The sequence below is a fragment of the Danio rerio genome, chromosome 16 (assembly GCF_052040795.2).
Source record: "Danio rerio strain M-AB ecotype USA chromosome 16, GRCz13ab, whole genome shotgun sequence".
Taxonomy (NCBI): Eukaryota; Metazoa; Chordata; class Actinopteri; order Cypriniformes; family Danionidae; genus Danio; species Danio rerio.
Genome location: NC_141036.1, coordinates 8,315,686 through 8,334,850, shown reverse-complemented (window position 1 = coordinate 8,334,850; position 19,165 = coordinate 8,315,686). Strand labels below are relative to the sequence as shown.

Sequence of the window (19,165 nt, the reverse complement as noted above, 5' to 3'; positions counted from 1 at the left end):
AAGGTGTACCTAATAAAGTGGCCGGTGAGTATAAGTTAATATTTGCTCTCTTGACTTTCTCTCATTACATTATTTTACAGGGTGCAAATTTCCTCGATTCGATGTTGCAGAACAAAACAACAACAAACCCCAATGACTGCAGTAAATTTGCTTGGGAAGTTTGTAAAGACTTTCTCCCATTCCCTAAACGCTTGCTTATTTTTTGAGTTTTATTTAAAATTCTGTCACGGTACGTTCGCTGATGCAGTGCGGTGAATTAGTATGGCCTAATTACAACTCCAGTGATTACTGCGAAGTTTAATTAGCGGAAAACAAGACATGGCACAATGAATTCCTCCCCGGATCCCCACCAGGTTCACACAGAATATCAGGAGTTCTATTTTTTCTTCTCTAAAAAAATACACGTCTCTTGTGTGTTTGTGCAAGAGTGTGTATTTCTCTTCATGCTTTGGGTCAGTTATTTTCAGTAGGTCTCTTGAGGCCAGCAGCAAAAGCGTATCCTTTACTGAACCTCCTGTTTAGTTTTGAAGTTAACCCATATGGACTGGAGCTTTTCCGTTTTAGCGAGGCTCTGGATACTGTTCTTATACAATCTGACAGGGCCTAACACACTACATTCACTGCATTCTCCAAACTGGCGGTTATGGAAACAACGGCTGCAGCCAAGTTTAGCACCTTTGAACGTTCATGCAAGGAAAAATAGCTCACTCATGCCACCTTATGGAGCATCTGAGCCATCGCAAAAGCAGTGTTTGGTGTGAGGAGATGAGAAGTTGGAATGTTACCTCTATGGCCACCACAGTTAGGATGAGCTGAGCATCCGATTCCGGGAAATATGCTTTCACTTGTGGAGATAAAGCAATCAAGGCACAGTTGGTCACCACAGCAATAATACTCATCGTCTCAAATGCCAACTGAAAGAAGAAAAGAATAATCAGATGTTAGTTAAAGGGGACTGTTCACCCAAAAATGACAATCTCCCTGTTTCTGTCTCGAGTGGTAACAAACCATTTATGAGTTTTGAATTTAAAAGAAGATATTTTAAAGAATGTTGGAAACCTGACCTCTATAAAAATAAAAAAAATAGTATGGAAGTTAATAGTGAGCGGTCTCCAATATTCTTCTAAATATCTTCTTAAAAATAAAAAGGATTAACAGACTTGGAACAAGTAAAGGTTGAATAAATGATGATAGAATGTTTTGGTTTTGAATCAGGGGATCTGCAGGTTTCATCAAATCAAATTTAAGACCTTGTAAGACCATTATGAATGAATCTTTAGACGGTAACACTTTACAATAAGGTTCATTAGTTCATTAGAGCACAAGTAGGCCTATGAGCTGATGGTAGGCCTTTGACCTCTGTACAGTTCAGCTGACAACGAAAACTATGTCTTGATACAATGCTATCATAGAGTTATAGATAACCCTGTACTGTATAAAACAAATATGATTACAGTATGCTTTTAAAATTAAGAAAATAATATGATATAAGTATAAATAGGAGCATGAATGAGGTCCTAATATTGAGCAAATAATAAAAGAATTTAATGCTGTTTAACGATTAATACAAAAATACACTAATCAAAGTGAAACATATATAAATGTTTATTTATTCATTCATTCATTTTCCTTCAGCTTAGTCTCTTTATTTATCAGGGGTCGCCACGGCGAAATAAACCGCCAACTTATTCAGCGTATGTTTTACTGGTTTCACACACATACTGTACTTGAACCAGCGACCTTCTTGCTGTGAAACTGACCACTCAACTGTGTCGCCATGTTTATTTATATAAACATTTATATATAGCACAATTATACATGCATATTTATATTCATTCATTTTTTTCGGCTTAGTCAATTTATTAATCAGGGGTCACCACAGCGGAATGAACCGCCAACTTATCCAGCACTATTTATGCAGTGATGATTAGGATTTACTTCAACAGATGGTTCATCTGAAAAATCGACCTTCTGCCACTTTTCCAAATGATTAACTAGAAGTCAAGTTAGCATTTGTTGCTCTTGCAACTGGGATAGACGACAAGACTTTTGTCTCGTAGTGTATATTTTATATTTTTTGTTTTCTAAATGGTTAACCACTTCCATAGTATTAGTTTTTTCCTACTAATGAAGTCAATGGTTATCAGTTTTCAACATTATTCCAAACTTCTTCTTTAAAGGGCCATGAAACCCCCTCTTTTCAGCAGGGTGTTTTCACACCTCTACTTTGGAAAAAGTCCGAAAAGTGGGCGTGTAAAGCTCTGTTTAGGGGGGAGTGTCGGAGGAAGAAAAGAGGCATGGTGTGGGAGTGTCTATTTGGGCGCGCTGAATTTCAGAGTCAAAACACACACACACAGGGGACAAAGTGACTGTGTTTACATGGACATCTGTTGTCGAATTATTTGCCAAATTATTAAATGGTGGACTTTAACTGCAGTTTGGCTCTTTCATTAAGGGAATTCATTCATGCCCCTCGCGACAAACGAGATATTTGATTCGAGGAACAGCTGTAAGCGTGTTTTTTTCATGCGCTGATTGGTTTGAACCAAGCCTTACTCATACATTAATGCATCACACTGTAAGACGTAATAAGACACACTCTGGCACAGACGTCCAGTCTGCACGCTGGAATACACGCTATTATGTCATGACCGTGACGCAGCTTCAAAAATTAGTTTTAAACCGGAAGTACGAATTTGCTTGAAATAACGCAAAAACAACCAATTTACACTTTTTAGTGAAATATAGGTGTCCTAATAGTGTTTTTAGCAGTGTGGGACACATATACGACTGTCAACAGCTCAAACAATGTGTTTTGGTGTTTTGTGACCCTTTAACAGAAAACAAAAAAAACTCTAATTTGGAACAAGTTATGGTTGAGTAGACTGTATTAGATAATAACAAATTTATTTTTTGAGCGAACTATCCCTTTAAGATTTCTTTAAAGAACAGTAAATGATCAGCTTTTCTCGAGTTGCTCTGGAGGTTTTCTCACCTGCCACACCCCGATGTTCGCAGCTGGTTCTGAGAAGGGACGCTTGAAAACGTGACACATCTTAAAGGCGTCAGAATAAACCTCAGTGATGTTGTTTAGCACCACCAGAACAGCAGCCAGTGGATACACACAGGAGAAGAGACTCACATAGCCGAACAACAGGAACTGCTCAAGGTAGTCATCAAACGTGCCCTGATGATCAAAGGTAGTAATTATTACCATGTTTACAAACCTTGCCAAACTTTCTGAAGAATCCCAAATGTGTAATTACTGTCATCACTTACTCAGGCTCATGTCACCCAATAACAGGCCTATCACACTTTTCACCATTCCATTCACTTCAAACCACAAGCTAATCTGAATAGATTATGCTTCATTCTGTGAACTACACTGTAAAATATGAATAATAATCGGTAAATCATATGAATTTTTCTAGTCATCGCAACTTATGTCAATCAAACTGATTAAAAACATTGGGCCCTATCATACACCCGGCGCAATGTGGGGCAAGGCGCGACGCAATTGTTGGTTTGACGCAAGAGTCGTTTTGACGTTTTCCGCCACGCTGTTTAAATCAGGGGTTCCCAAACTTTTCAGGCCGCGACCCCCAAAATGACAATGCCAGTGAGTCGCGACCCCCAATATACTTTGAGGTGGTTATAAATACAGAAACCTTGCATGCAATGGCGCACACACACCAATGGATCCAAGTCCATTCAGTCTTCTATTAATTTTTTTTATGTATGAGAGCTGGAAATGGGCCACAAAGTTTAACCGGGTGTTATGAAATCTGCTGCATCTGACACTATTGCTGTGTCTTTAATACAATGTAATTACCCCAGGGGTTGCAATCCAATAGAAGTAGTAACTATAAGCTACTATAGTAACTATATATGGTATAAACGACTATTTTTTTTCTCTTCAGAAGGTTATGGATAAAATATGGTAATTCTTATGGTTGAATAAAAATAAATAGATTTTTGGAAACCACCAGGCGACCCCCTTTCATTGTACCGCGACCCCTCGGGGGGGTCCCGACCTCCACTTTGAGAACCATTGGTTTAAATAGCAAATGCATTTGCGCTCTTATGTGCGGCCATAGGCGTTCAGGTCTAAAAAGGGAGGCGTGTTGAGGTGCATTGCTGTTGCATTGCTATTTTGAGAAACTGTAATAGATTCTTCAATAGACCAGAACAAAGCCGGTCTATTGTCCAGCGCAGAGCGTGTTAGTTGTGCGCCTTGCTTACACACTGCTTATACACACAAGATGCAGAGCAATATGCAAATATCTTCACAAATGAAAAACAAATAAAATATTAAGGATATTTATAGGATATAATAAAGATATATATAAGATATAGATATAAAAGATTAAAATATTACAAAACATATTATTTTTTTAGCCTACATAAATATAAAAAACACTGCCTTCATGCCTTCTTCATCTCGGGAGGCTTTTTCAGTTCATTCATAACAATTTGCTTTTGTATAATGTTATTATTATTAGCAGTATTATTTATTATATGCGTATTTATATTTGTTTTATTAAAAACAAGCTTAGATTTGTCCACCTGTCAGGTTTTAGACCATATGGGGCACAGCATGTGTTTTAGGATATAACTCAGTATTTTGAGCACAATTCGTTATTATTGTTCATTTATTCGTTTGCTGGAAATTAGAACTGAATTTAGAAATAGTTTTGAAACAAATATTTGCGCTTAACAAACAAAATTAATTATTTATAGGTTAATTAATGTCTGTGCTTACAAGGTTTCCCTATCCACGAGAGCGAAAGTGAAAGTAGATCATTTATCTCTCATTCTCACGCTGTAGATGCTCTGTTTAACTGTTTTCTTGCTAGTGAAATGCTCAGTTTTTCCACTTACACTTACTTTACGTCATGTAAATAGCAAATGTGCTTATGGCGCAACGCAATTCTCTTAAAGGGAATGGGAGATGAGGCTCTAATTGGTTTATTCTCAAAACACACTTATAACTCATTAAGAAAATAAGCTCAACCCTTTTAGATCAAGCGCCATGACGCAAAGCGGATTTTTCTGTCCTTATATTAGCAAAAGTGGATTCTGACACGCCCTGAAAGCGTTTGCGCCCTGCGCTTTGCACTTTGCGCATGGACCGTCAAAATAGAGCCCATTATGTTAAACTTTGTATAACCTAAACAAAATAGTTGAGACCTGATTAACTTATTAAATTAAAGTAACAAAAACATTTGCTGTCTTGACTTGTTGTCATCTATTATTTCACAGTGCATTATTTATAAAGCAGATTTCACAATCTGGAAAGTGAAGAGCGCTCCAAACATATTTTTGCTGCTTGTTCAAACTAATTTGAAATGAGCCGAATCAACACAATTCTTGGTTGTTGGGACAACTTAATTGTTTTATGGTCAATCCACTTAAATTTGTAAAAACAATTAAGTAACTTAAGTGACATGAGGGAGAGCAATGAATAATAGAAATGTCATTGTTGGACCCTTTATGTAGCATTCACAAAAAAAAGTATGTAGTCCAGATATTAACCTTTAATTTGGACTGAAAGTGTCCATCTGTCAGTGGTCACTGAGACTTACCAAATAGGTGTTCATTTCAGTCTCCAGCTGAATTTGTTCCAGCAGAGGGAGTTCTTTATCACCCATCAGTCTCCTCATCCTCTTATAGACTCTCTTGTTCCTCCTTCTCTGCAGCCAGTAGGGCAAAAATGCCTCCATCACTTGATTCAGGATCTGAGAGGTGATGAGCAGGGTGGCCAAACTCTGATGATCCACAGACAAATGACAAGGGGTTACATTAATGGGATAGTTCATTCAAGGAAGTCTTATTTGTTTATTTTGGCTAGAATAAAAGCAGTTTCTAATTATTCAAAACATTGCAATTTTAAGGTAAATTTTTTTCTGATTGTTTTACAGAACAAACCACTGTTATACAATAACTTGCCTAATTACCCTAATCTGCCTAGTTAACCTAATTAACCTAGTGAAGCCTTTAAATGTTACTTTAAGTTGTATAGAAGTGTCTTGAAAAAAATATCTAGTAAAATATTATTTATTGTCATCATGGCAAAGATAAAATAAATCAGTTATAAAAAATTTGTTATTAAAACTATTATGTTTAGAAATGTGTTGAAAAAATATCCCAGAAACTAGGGAAAAAATAAACAGGGCGTCTAATAATTCTGACTTCAACTGCATATATATACACACTGTAGAAAATAAAATTATCTGGTAATTAACAGTTTAGATTTTTTGTTCATTTACAGTTGTTGAATTGCATTATGGGAGCTTGATCTTTGCTCTGTCGACTTTTTTAATGTTGAAAATTTTACTGTACAGTTTAACAAAAATACTTTTATTGACATTTTAGTAGTTTGAAATAATATAAAGTATTAGAAATTATATAGAGAGAAAGAAGTCTGTAAAATAATAGAAAATGTACTGGCAGGATAGTACAAGGTTTTTGTAGTGTACTATACAACACAAACCCAGAAAAACTATTAAACTATTAAAATGTTAATACAGTCAGTTTTTCTAACTTTTCTAACCTTTCCAAAGTTAAAAGTTGTTGGAAGTCAGATCAAGGTTCCATAATGCAATTCAAACGGATAAATAAATGAAAAATAAAAACAGGATTACACAAAATGTGTAAAACTGCAAACTGCAGATGCTTTTTAAGGTGTACACATATACAGTCAAGCCTGAAATTTTGGGTTTGACAATATCTATACTCTGTTAAACTTCCTTGGCAAAAATAGTATAAAATATAAACGGATGAATGAATGAATGAATGAATGAATGAATGAATGAATGAATGAATGAATGAATGAATTGTATCCACAATATGTTCTCTAATGAGTGAATGCCAGATATCTGTACAGAAGTGGAAATAATTTAGTCAGCAAAGACCTTCTTTTGGATTTCTACCACACAAAGAACATTCATATCACTTAATAAAATACAGGTTAAACTCCTGGAGACACCTGAGTGAATTTTGCATTTTAAAGCTTAATGCTTCTTTGCCAAAATCAATTAATGAATGAATTTATCAATGCATGAATCAATGAATGAGTCAGTAAATGAATCAATCAATGAATCAATCAATCAATGAATCAATGAATCAGTGAATCAATCAATCAATCAATCAATCAATCAACAACTGGATTAATTGTAGTTTTTAAAGCTTAACCCTAGGGGGTGAACGAAGTCTCAGTGGAGGAGCAAATATCTCAGTCAGGTTTCTATAAAATACCTTCTTTTGCTTTTTGAGGTTGAACTAAATTCCTCTGGATGATTTTTAACATTAAAAATGACATTTTCATGCAACCGAATTTTGGATTATCGAACCCTTTTTTTCTTGTTTGTGTGTCTGAAATGCTCACCTGTCTCAGAAGCACCATGTCTTGCATGACAAAGGCAATGTAGAAGAGAGAGGCAAAGCAGTTTACAAAGTTAAACTGGAAAGAAAAAAGAAACAAGCACAAATACATCAAAATAATCCTTAATTGTAATGTTCCCCACACCTTTAGACCAATCTACAGCTGTTCCATGAATATTAGATGAGAATTTTTAAACTAGTGACACAGAGATGACTCAGATCTGGGATTAAAATTTTAAAGTCAATGGGAACAGTATCTCCAACAGAAATAGATGTACAAGAGTTAAACTAACATGAAATAATAATATATGCAAAGTAAATATGTAAAGTATAAAACAATTGAAAGCATACCACCAAAACCTTGAGCACAAGGTGATTTTGAAATGAGGACTCCAGTCTGTGGTTTTCTGTACAAAGAAATTAAAAAATAGAATAGGATTTACAATAATTATCAATTATAACTATCATTATTAATAATGATCACTCATTTGATATTAATCAAAGATCATACTTCTCATTTTAGTGTCCTTTTTTATTACATTTATTATATTTTATATTACACTAAACACATTTTAAAGATGCAGTATGTACAGTTAGTTTGACACCCAGTGGTTGAACTAGGTATTGCAGTCCTGGATCAAAACACATTTTCACAAAGGCTCTTTCTCTGATGAGCCCACGCAAGCGCAGGTTGCCAGATTGATGCGAGTGTGCCTGACTTTAGAGCCTAAACGCTGATTTAAGGCTGATATGAACCAATAGAAGAACTATTTTCCATACTAAAAGGAGTTTATTCCCAATCATCACCTGAAATGTATATTTTAAAAACTTCTTTTTTCTCACAGGTGAACAACATGTGCTTTATTAAGTGTTAAATGCTAATAATGTGAGTTTGAATGCCATTTTACATGACATTTATTGCCATACTACTGAAAGCAGCAGCAGATAGTTTACCAGATTTTGAAAATAAATTAAACTTTTTGAAATTGAACTTTAGAACTGTGACTCTGCAAACCAACACATATCATTGATTCAGCATCTACATTTAATAATGTTAAAGAGATTTAATATGTATTAATTAGATTTTATGTAAGGTTTATGATCTAATTAATACACATTAATTCTGTTGGAGTGCAGTGAGTGCACTATTCTGTGTTTCTGAATGGCTGTATTTAAATTTCTGTCGTGTTTTGTATGGCGCAAACAGCAACACTGCTTATCAATGCAAATCTCGTCATGTAGCGGGTTGTTAGGACACAGGGTTACAATGTAACCTGCTCACCTAATGTTTACTTTCGTAATATTTATATTATTTGCTAATAAATAACCACCTTATGAGGAACTTTGAATCTGCGTCTCATTTCGGAGTCTGCTACTGTCCACCAGAGGTCGCATTCAGTCACGGAAGCATGCTTTGAGAGCCTTCCTAAATGAATGAATGAAATTCTCTGTTTTCCATCAAGGCAACCAGAGACGCTGAAATATAATTGGCTAAACTGGCATTGGGTGGGTTGAAAGAACCAAAACAAAGACCGGCACATAACGTACATTTTAAAAGCAGAATATCTGACCTCAGTATTGTTTTTCAGATAAACAAGTATGTTCAATTAGCATGTTTTTTTTTAAATATCTGCAAACATATCATGGCATTTTTATGCTTTAGAAGAGTCAAAAACTTACATACAGCACCTTTAAGATTAGTTTATCCACTCGAGTTAACATGAACCAATAGTAAGCAACTGTATTTTCAATAAATAACATTAATGTGAATAAATATACTTACATAAATGAATCATTCATTATTTGTTCATGATAGTGAATAAGAAGAAGAAGAATGCTGAATGGATTTCAGGCTCACCCCAGTCTGTGAGAAACTCTGCAGCGTAGCGATACAGCAGGTTCATGATCTCGATGACCACAGCATAGATGATACTCGGGACAAACAGCAGAACGCTGGTTGCAAAGTTGGGATTTTCATGGTATATGCTTATGGCCCAGAACTCCATGTCAAAGTAAACCATCATCACGTAAAAGGACAAATACAGGCACAGCAGAACGAAAGGGACCGACACCAAATATATCCTCAAATGCCGCCTGTCACAGGAAAACAAACACTGTCATACAAATACTGTATTACTATTATTATTAAAGTGGACTTATTATGCCACTTTTCACAAGGTCTAATATGAGTCTGTTCTCAAAATTTGTAATAAAATTTTAGCTCAGATTACAGCACAGATTACTGCTGAAATTGTTTTTTTTTTTTAGGGTATGCGCCAAATTGCGTCTCTTTGTGTTTGGCCCTTGTAAATAAACTGCTACTCCTCCTGTCAGGATGCAAAGTGTGTGGTTTTCCAGCTAAACCGGGCTACTTAAAAAAAATATTCCCTGATAGAATAAGACAAGATTTCAACATACTTGGAGCTAGGGTAGATTGGCTCCTCTCGGCCGGTGACTGGATTCAACCCCAAGGGTCCATGGAATCCAGCTCTTGGTTCTTCAAAGGCTTTTTTACGGCCCAGAGTTCCCCAGCTGTATGCTAACGTAGCGCTGCACCGCTTCCATACTTCCAGAAATACTGTAGACCAAACCAGGTTGAAGACGGCAAACAGGACGTACTTGTCGTAGTCCTCCCAATCGAAGAGGTAGTAGGGGATACCAATGAGGGCCATGGGTATCAAGGCAAATGTGAAATACTCCAAAAATCCAAAGTAGAGTCCCAGACCTTCACCAAAGTAACTTCTGATGTCATCTACACCATGAAGAATACAGCACAGTGGCTTTAGCATACTATACGGTTATTTCAGGCAGCCGTCATTTTAAAGAACCAAATCGAGGCTGCGGTCGGAAGAAACCCGGAAGTATAGGACCAGCACTGTAAATATTGCAGTAACATGCTGTGGACTGCAAACCTCCAGATTTCAAAATGCAGAAATGGTGTAAACATCACTTTAATATCATTCAGTAAGTTTAATTTAAACAATTAAAAGTAATTTAGCATCAAACAACACCACAATCTCTTTAGGAGTAATATGCTCAAGTGTTCTCCTAGGCTTCAGTTCTTGGCACCAGTTAAACATCGTGGGGACGCTTTCCTGCTTCAGCCTATGTAACCTGGTAAGTGATAAAACACTGCAGTCCTCTGTAGCACACCCTCGTGTTGTCTGTAATAGTGTTGTCCCGGTACTGAAGTTTTAAAAACATCAATTTCCCGCTAACATATAAGCGCCGCTAAGCGCGTTCATAAACAGCGCTGATTTACTATAGTGTTCATCAGTGCTCAACAGTTTACCGCTCTTCACCAAGTGCAAACAAAGATACACGAACACTGGAGCGCGAAGCAGCCGTGAAGATCAGTCGAGTCATCAAGCGGATCGCTCGTCTGTGTTTGTACTCGGTAAACAGCAGAGTGTGACAGATGACCTTCTCGGCCAATCACAATCATTTCTATTAAGCACGTGAACACAATGGCAAATCAGCGCTGTTTTAAGAAAGCCATCAACAGTGCCTTAATTGTTAGCGGGAAATTGAGGGTTTTTTCTTTTAATTCGGTATCATGACAAGTCTAATATACTAAAAGAATCAGTTCATTAACTTGAGTTTGATAAGTGAAGTTTATTCATAAACTAATTTCGAGAGGATCACGTGCTTATGATTTATCACGGCCGGTCTCGTATTTACTAATCACTCGTATTCCAATCATATGTGCCCTAAGCTACTATAAATAACCACAGTTTTCAGTTCATTTGATCTTCGTTTGGAAGAAACCCTCCTCCTCCCCTATTCTCCTCCTTTACCTCTGATCAGGCGGCACGGCGGCCCAGTGGTTAGCACTATGAGCCCCACAGCAAGAACACGGTGGGTGTTTCTGAGGAGGAGTTTGTATGTTCTCCCCGTGCCTGCGTGGGTTTTCCCCGGGTTCTCCGGTTTCCTCCCACCATCCAAAGAACTTCAACATTCATAACAATCAAGCATCTGTCTAACCCCTTTTGTTTCCTTAGCTACCGCAGCCGGGGAGTTTTGAGATCCACGGAACTCAGGCTCCCCTCTCACTCTGCCAACGGGAGGAAGCCCCGGCCTCGAGGATCCCTTGAGCTCGGGGCTCTCTCCCGGGACAGCATGCCAAACAAGCTTTTATAAATCATCAGCTAAGTGTGAACTCTTGAAATAGCGTGTGTTTGGGAAAGAAAACGTTAGCTAACTAGTGCCATTTCCTTTAACTTAGCTGAAAATGAGCTCTGATATCACTTTTTATTTTCACAAGAACGGACCCTTCGGGTCACTCGGAAGATGGTGAAATTTTAAATTTGTGTCACTTTCTCTTCGCTGATAAGATATACAGCCAGCTACACAACATTCCTATATAACTCCCAACAATACTTCCGGGTTTCTTCCCACCGCAGTCTAGATTTCGCTTTTAAAAATGGCGGCCGTGTGAAATCAGTCTACAAAGTTATAACTTACTTGAAAACAAAAATTCTGGCAGAATTTACTCATCCTAATAAGACATTTCCTTAATTTTTAGAACAATATTCATGATATTTTTAATCAAATGGATTAGTGGTCCAGGGTCACATTTGTTTTCCAAACATGAAAATGAATGAGATGAGGGTGAGTGAATGATGACAGAACTTTAATTTTAGAGTGAACTAACCCTTTACAGTGGATCTATTTTAGATGGACTAAGTATTATTTTGCTTAGCTCAACATTAGCATTAAATAAGCAGTCAGAAGTGTTTTCTTAATGATATAAGAGAAGAAAATGTTAAGAGCTGCCATTTATGACATTCAGCTGTACTTAGATAACCAATATTCTTGTGAAAGTCTCAACTGATATAAAGGCCGAAGCTGGGTTTAAAGTTCATGCTGCCAGCGCACACAGACAGAGTGACTCACCAAGTGGCTGGAAGGACAATTTGATCTTTTTGTACCACGAGAACGAGAGTCTCTTAAGGTCTTCTTTGTTATGGAGAGGGAAATACTGGACAAGGACACCTTTAGACTGCAGTCTGCGTACTGAAAAAGAGTTCACCACCAAAATGTTAAGGATGTTCAAAAATGACAAAAAGCATTGCAACAAACTGCGTGTGGATTACAATCATCATCCTGCTGATGTAGACGTTGGACTGAAGTAGCTAATATTAATATACCGGGTGGGCCTTTTATATGGATACACCTTAATAAAATGGGAATGGTTGGTGATATTAACGTCCTTTTTGTGGCACATTAGTATATGTGAAGGGTCAAACTTTTCAAGATGGGTGGTGACCATGGTGGCCATTTTGATGTCCGCCATCTTGGATCCAACTTTTGTTATTTTCAATAGGAAGAGGGTGATTTGACACATCAAACTAATTGGGAATTTCACAAAAAAAACAATGGTGTGCTTGATTTTAACGTAACTTTATTCTTTCATGAATTACAAGTTTCTGACCACTTATAAAATGTGTTCAATGTGCTGCCCGTTGTGTTGGATTGTCACTGCAACCCTCTTCTCCCACTCTTCACTCACTGATAGCAACACCACAGGAGATATGCCAGCACAGGCTTCCAGTATCCGTAGTTTCAGGTGCCGCACATCTTGTATCTTCACACCATAGACAATTGCCTTCAGATGACCCCAAAGATAAAAGTCTAAGGGGGTCAGATCGGGAGACCTTGGAGGCCATTCAACTGGCCCATGACGATCAATCCACTTTTCAGGAAACTGTTCATCTAGGAATGCTCAGACCTGACACCCATAATGTGGTGGTGCACCATCTTGCTGGAAAAACTCAGGGAATGTGCCAGCTTCAGTGCATAAAAAGGGAAACACATCATCATGTAGCAATTTCAAATATCCAGTGGCTTTGTGGTTTCCATTAATGAAGAAAGGCCTCACTATCTTTGTAGTGTATGAAGGGCAGAGGTTTGCTGAGGAAATACTGACAGATTTCAGCTGCTGTCTGGGCTTTCACTGCCTTTCTACACCTTCCTTTCTTCATGTGTTTATTACTTTTTCCCTGCGTCATTTCATTTTATTGTGCATAACTTAATTTGTAAACTTATTAGATTTATTTTCTTTGCATATATGGATTACTTTGGTTGTTACCAACATATGGGGAAAATTTCAAGTCAATGACACCTTTAGAAATGGTTTTCTGAGAAAAAGGGTGACGTGTTCAAAACTTATTTTCCCTGCTGTGTGTATATAAATATCTTGTTGCGGGTAATATGTTTATCAAATGCACACTTACCAATTGATTTTCCAGGGTAAAGCTTATACTTGGGATATCCTGGTATATACTCTTCGTTTTTCGCTCTAAGTGTATCCAGTTCATGTTTAACAATATACTGACACTCCGCATCACTGAGAAATCCTTCACCGTCTCCTGTTAGCATAATACAACAGTTATAGGACTGCTAGGACCGATACATAATGCAATACCAGAATCATTAGCACCTTATCAACTAGTCATATTACTGTAATGCTTTTATAATGAACTAATGGGGTTGAAATGACTAAATAAACACTGCAATCACCTTCATTTCGTATTCAAACAGACTTGGACCTCACCTTCAAAGTCTTTAAAGCTTTCTCTGTTGGCATAAGTGAACCCGCGCATTGTGCCATCTTGAAACTCCTTAAACAAGCCCACATCTTCAGCTCCACTTAAAAGCCTCTGTAACGTGGAGCCCACAACAAAAACATTTGGATTTGGCTTCTGACCATCCTGAGCTGGAAACAGCAGCTGGTCCACCAACAGCTCTGCTCCTGTAAAAGGAATCGCATTGTTAATGTCAATACACACCTAGTCGATGCTAAACAACTAGCGCCAACATGCTCACGTCTGATTCCCTGTGGACCAAATAGCTGCACGTGAACGAACAAAAGCCGACTAAAATGAGAGAGTGCGTTCTGTGATCAAATATAATTATAAAAGTGGGGCGTGCGAGGCATGATAGCATGAGTGCTAACTGCTGACACCTGGACCTGCCACCTGTCTCAAGTCTCACGAAGGAGCTCTGAATGATAAAAGGAGGAGAGACCGCCGTAGAAGACGAGAGAGGACCAGGTCTGGACACTTTGTTTTACTTTTGCTCTCAGTTTGGCGGCAGTCTCCGTGAGGGCTGCCATCTGTTTGTTTTATTTTTTCATTATTAAAGGGCACCTATTTTACCCCCTTTTCAAGATTTAAGAGAAGTCTTTTGTGTCTCCAGAATGTTTTTGTAAAGTTTCAGCTCAAAATGCCACCAGATTTTTTATTTTACCTTTCAGAATATTGGGATTTTCTGCTCTAAACACATTATAGTCCTTTTTGTTGCCTGTGCCTTTAATGCTAGTTTTCCCCGCCCACCAAGTGTGCCTCAATCTCCAGCTGTATCAGATAAACAGTGACAGACATGAAGTAAGTGGATCTTGTGTAACATTTGTGAGAAATACAACAGTAAGAATCTTCCCAATGATTATTTGATGTATTTGTTGTGGAGTTAATTCAAGCCTTTCTGCAAGGATGAGTCACACACAATGTTGTTGCAAAGTTCAAGCACACACACCCACATGCACTTGATTAACTTCGCACTTTTTGCACGGCAAATGTGACAGGATACACGTTAATATATCCATTGCTGTCTTGATATCTGTTATGTTAATGTACAAAATAAACCTGATTTAATGTCAACAAACTAGGATTAAAGTCTCTTCTTTTATAATTGTAGTGGCATGTGGCTGTGGTGCTAAAGTAAAATCGCTGTAATTCATTACAAACATGCACTGATTTAAAAACCTTTTAGAGTTGTAAAACTCACTCTTGATCACACTTAATAATAACTGATGATCACAGAGAGCTGAACAGATCTTTTAATCCCATTTGCTATGCAATTTAGATCTTTTTTTTAATGCCATGAACTTTAAAAAAAGAGACTTATTGTTATTATGTAATGTAAATGTAATGTAATGTGTATTTATATAGCGCATTTATTGTGTATGGCCATACACCCAAAGCGCTTCACAATCATGAGGGGGGTCTCTCCACACCACCACCAGTGTGCAGCATCCACTTGGATGATGCGACGGCAGCCACAGGACAACGGCGCCAGTGCGCTTACCACACACCAGATTTTGGTGGAGTGGAGAGACAGTGATAGAGCCAATTCGGTGGAAGGGGATTATTGGGAGGCCATTATTGTATTGGCCGATAGAGGGACTTTGGCCAGGACACTGGGGTTACACCCCTGCTCTTTCACGAGAAGTGCCATGGGATTTTTAATGACCACAGAGAGTCAGAACCTCGGTTTAACGTCTCATCCGAAAGACGGCGCCCACTGACAGTGTAGTGTCCCCTACACTTTTACTGGGGCATTAGGACTCACATAGACGTCAGGTATTATATCACCCCAATATGACTATGGACACTATATTTACACACCATGAAGATTACAGTGTTATTTTACATTTGACTACTCAATTTGTGTACCTGACTACTGGCAGACTCCCAGAAAACTATAAAGCATTGTCTATGTGTATTTTTGTATGTTGTTGGTTTATTATAGTTTGTTTCTACATAATGATCCCAACTGCTCTAAAATAATGATTCCCCCCCCAAACAGAGCGCTTTGTGTCATCTGGTGAAATTATTCTCAATATTTTAACGTGTATCGCAGAAAAATTAAATATTTCAATGTCAATTTTTCATGAAGTAACTGAAAATAGAAGCATTTTTATTTTCTCTAAAGGCAGATTTTCATATTCAATGTCCTAGACCTCCATGAAGGGCAAGGTTCAAATTTGCTGCCACACTGACAGAAGCCCAAAAAAACAAAGAATGGACTTTAAACAACTTCACAAGGCACAAGAAGTTTCTGTCAACCTCATATCCCGAGATGTAAAATGCCACGAGTCTCACCTCCATTACGCTGCTTGTCTCTGATTCTGTTTAGTAACCAAGCGATGGCCTCTGCTTTAGTGTCATGAGCAAGCTCCAGGACCACCAGAGGGGTGAACGGAGACGCATCACTGTCAGAAACCGACAAGCCAAGTTGCATTTTTCCTGATCCCTGTGTTACAAGCACACAAAGAGAGACAAGGGTCAAAAAAAAAAAGCATAAATAATACATAACACTCTCCTCAGCATTCAGTTCTTCACATCAGACGAGCATTTATTCATATCAGAAGTCTTATTTGCATCCATAACTGCTTATGGAAATGTTTTCATGTTACTTTGAACACTCATGCAAATAGGTCATTCGAACAATTAAGTCATGGCTGGTTTAAAAAAAAAAGTGTTGCGTCACATGATGTGTACTTCTTGATAATACAGACATATAAAAATGTAACATTAAATATGACTCACTATCACCATTATGTGTCAGGGGCAAAGTGACAGAAGACACAACTTCCCGTGCTTTCTGGTTTTGTCCTTTGTTATAAAAATTTTGGTCAAGCATATTTGATTGGTATTCTAAAGCTTATATCAAATCTTTACCACCTAATGAAGAACTTGCTATTTTTGGATATTCACACAGTGGTGTAAAGTAACTAATTACAAATACTGAAATTAGTGCAGTATCAGTACTTTTACTATATATATATATATATATATATATATATATATATATATATATATATATATATATATATATATATATATATATATATACATATATATATATATATATATATATACATATATATATATATATATATATATATATATATATATATATATATATATATATATATATATATACATATATATATATATATATATATATATATACATATATATACATATACATATATATATATATATATATATACATATATATATACATATATATATATATATATACATATATATATATATATATATATATATATATATATATATATATATATATATATATATATATATATATTATAAATTATTATATATTATATATATAAATATATAAATAAATAAATCATTTATATATATATATATATATATATATATATATATATATATATATAAATAAATCATATATATATATATATATATATATATATATATATATATATATATATATATATATATATATATATATATATATATATTTATTTATTTATTTATTTTATTTATTTTTTTTTAATATATAATTATATTTAATTGGATTTTTTTCAACTAATACGCTCACACAAACACACACAACACTTGGCACTGTCTCGGACAAATCCCATACAATAGGTCAATGAACAAATAACAATCACAACATAGTTTAGCAAGTGACAACAGAAAATCAATTAATTAAATATGTAAATAAATAAATGAAGTCTCTGAAGAATCCTCAGAGGTTGAGTGGCTTTGCGCATCCAGATAGTTAAGAAATAAACCCCAAACACTGAAACATTTTTTAATAGAATGAGTCCTCAGAAATCTCAATCTTTCGATCTGTATTACTGAAGTCATGTCTGCAATCCACATTTGAAATGTAGGAGGTGAAGATGACTTGCACTGCCGGAGCAAAAGCCTTTTAGCCCCAATCATAGCTTAAGACAAAGACTACTGGAGTCCATCTGTTGTGAACAGTGCTGGAAAGAGTACTGAAAAATCATACTCAAGTAAAAGTACCATTACGTGCCTAAAAATGTAGTGTAAGTAGAGTAAAAGTACCTGTTGTAAATATTACTCAGAGTATGAGTAAAAAGTAGCCCTTTCAAAAGTACTCAAGAGTAGTGAGTATTTTGCTGTATAAAGCTGATGAATTTACATGTAATTTGTGCATGTGTGTGTAAACGTAACATTCTGTAGTGCATTGAGTTATTGCCCAGCAGGCACACAACGTCATAAAACGTTATAATTAGATTAGATTTAGGTTGTGATGTCAAGTTACCAAAAATCAATGGCTATTCAGTGTCTAAGGACAACATTATTTTGATGTCCAATAATGATGCCAAATCCCGTTGATATTTGATTGACTTTAGGTTGTTAGAAAGTAACCAAAATCCAACATCTTAACAATCGTCATACTGATGTCAAATACAGACATTTATTTATCAGGTATGGCAACCAAAATCCAACATATGATAGACGTCATAGTGGTAGCGTCCACACAACTTCAAGCTGTGACATCATTAGACGTTGATATTTGGTTGGTTTTAGGTTGGACATTGACCAACCTATATATGTTTCACTCTTCCAATGCACTACCATACAAAATATTACAAGGGATGAAGTCTTTTATACAGTAAGATGAATAGAGTTGTCCATGAAAGAGGAGAGTTAATAGAAAAAAGCTTGCTTTATAAGTTTAACTGAAGGTGTACATTTATTTTGTATCATTTATAATATGTAGGTCAAGTAGGCAAAAATATAAAATCTAAGCTCCTTTATAATCTATTTTTAAGTATCATCTCTTGATTTAAATATATAAAGTTTAAAATTGCAGCTGTATATCTGTAAATGTATAAATATTTAGACTATTAAAAGCCTATTAGACAATCTATTAAAACCTATTATTCAGGTATAAAGCATATTGCTTCTATGTTATACATTATATATATATATATATATATATATATATATATATATATATATATATATATATATATATATATATATATATATATATATATATATATAATTATATAAATAATCTAAAATAATGAATAATCTTAATTGAAATCATACAATTTTATATTTTAATACTTGTTTTACTATACAGTGACCTTTAAAGTACACATGAAATCAAAACTAACCATACTGGTTTTGTGAGCTCACGTTGCTGGTTTTGTGGTGAACAATTAATCAGAGCATGTCATTAA

General features: G+C 35.9%; 1 protein-coding gene across 3 annotated transcripts in view; it reads right to left on the bottom strand.

Moving 5' to 3' along the window:
- ano10a (anoctamin 10a) overlaps positions 1-19,165 on the bottom strand; it is an 83,158-nt gene that overhangs the window by 58,941 nt on the left and 5,052 nt on the right. For 2 of the 3 annotated variants that reach the window (XM_087286088.1, NM_001030206.1), the window contains 11 exon segments: positions 16,269-16,419; positions 13,940-14,137; positions 13,620-13,754; positions 12,280-12,399; positions 9,802-10,135; positions 9,242-9,477; positions 7,735-7,790; positions 7,388-7,462; positions 5,586-5,768; positions 2,996-3,187; positions 786-914 (listed from right to left, as the gene is read on the bottom strand). In XM_087286088.1, coding sequence (XP_087142214.1) covers positions 786-914; positions 2,996-3,187; positions 5,586-5,768; positions 7,388-7,462; positions 7,735-7,790; positions 9,242-9,477; positions 9,802-10,135; positions 12,280-12,399; positions 13,620-13,754; positions 13,940-14,137; positions 16,269-16,407 — 1,797 coding nt within the window. In that variant the 5' untranslated portion in view covers positions 16,408-16,419. 3 annotated transcript variants of the gene reach the window in all.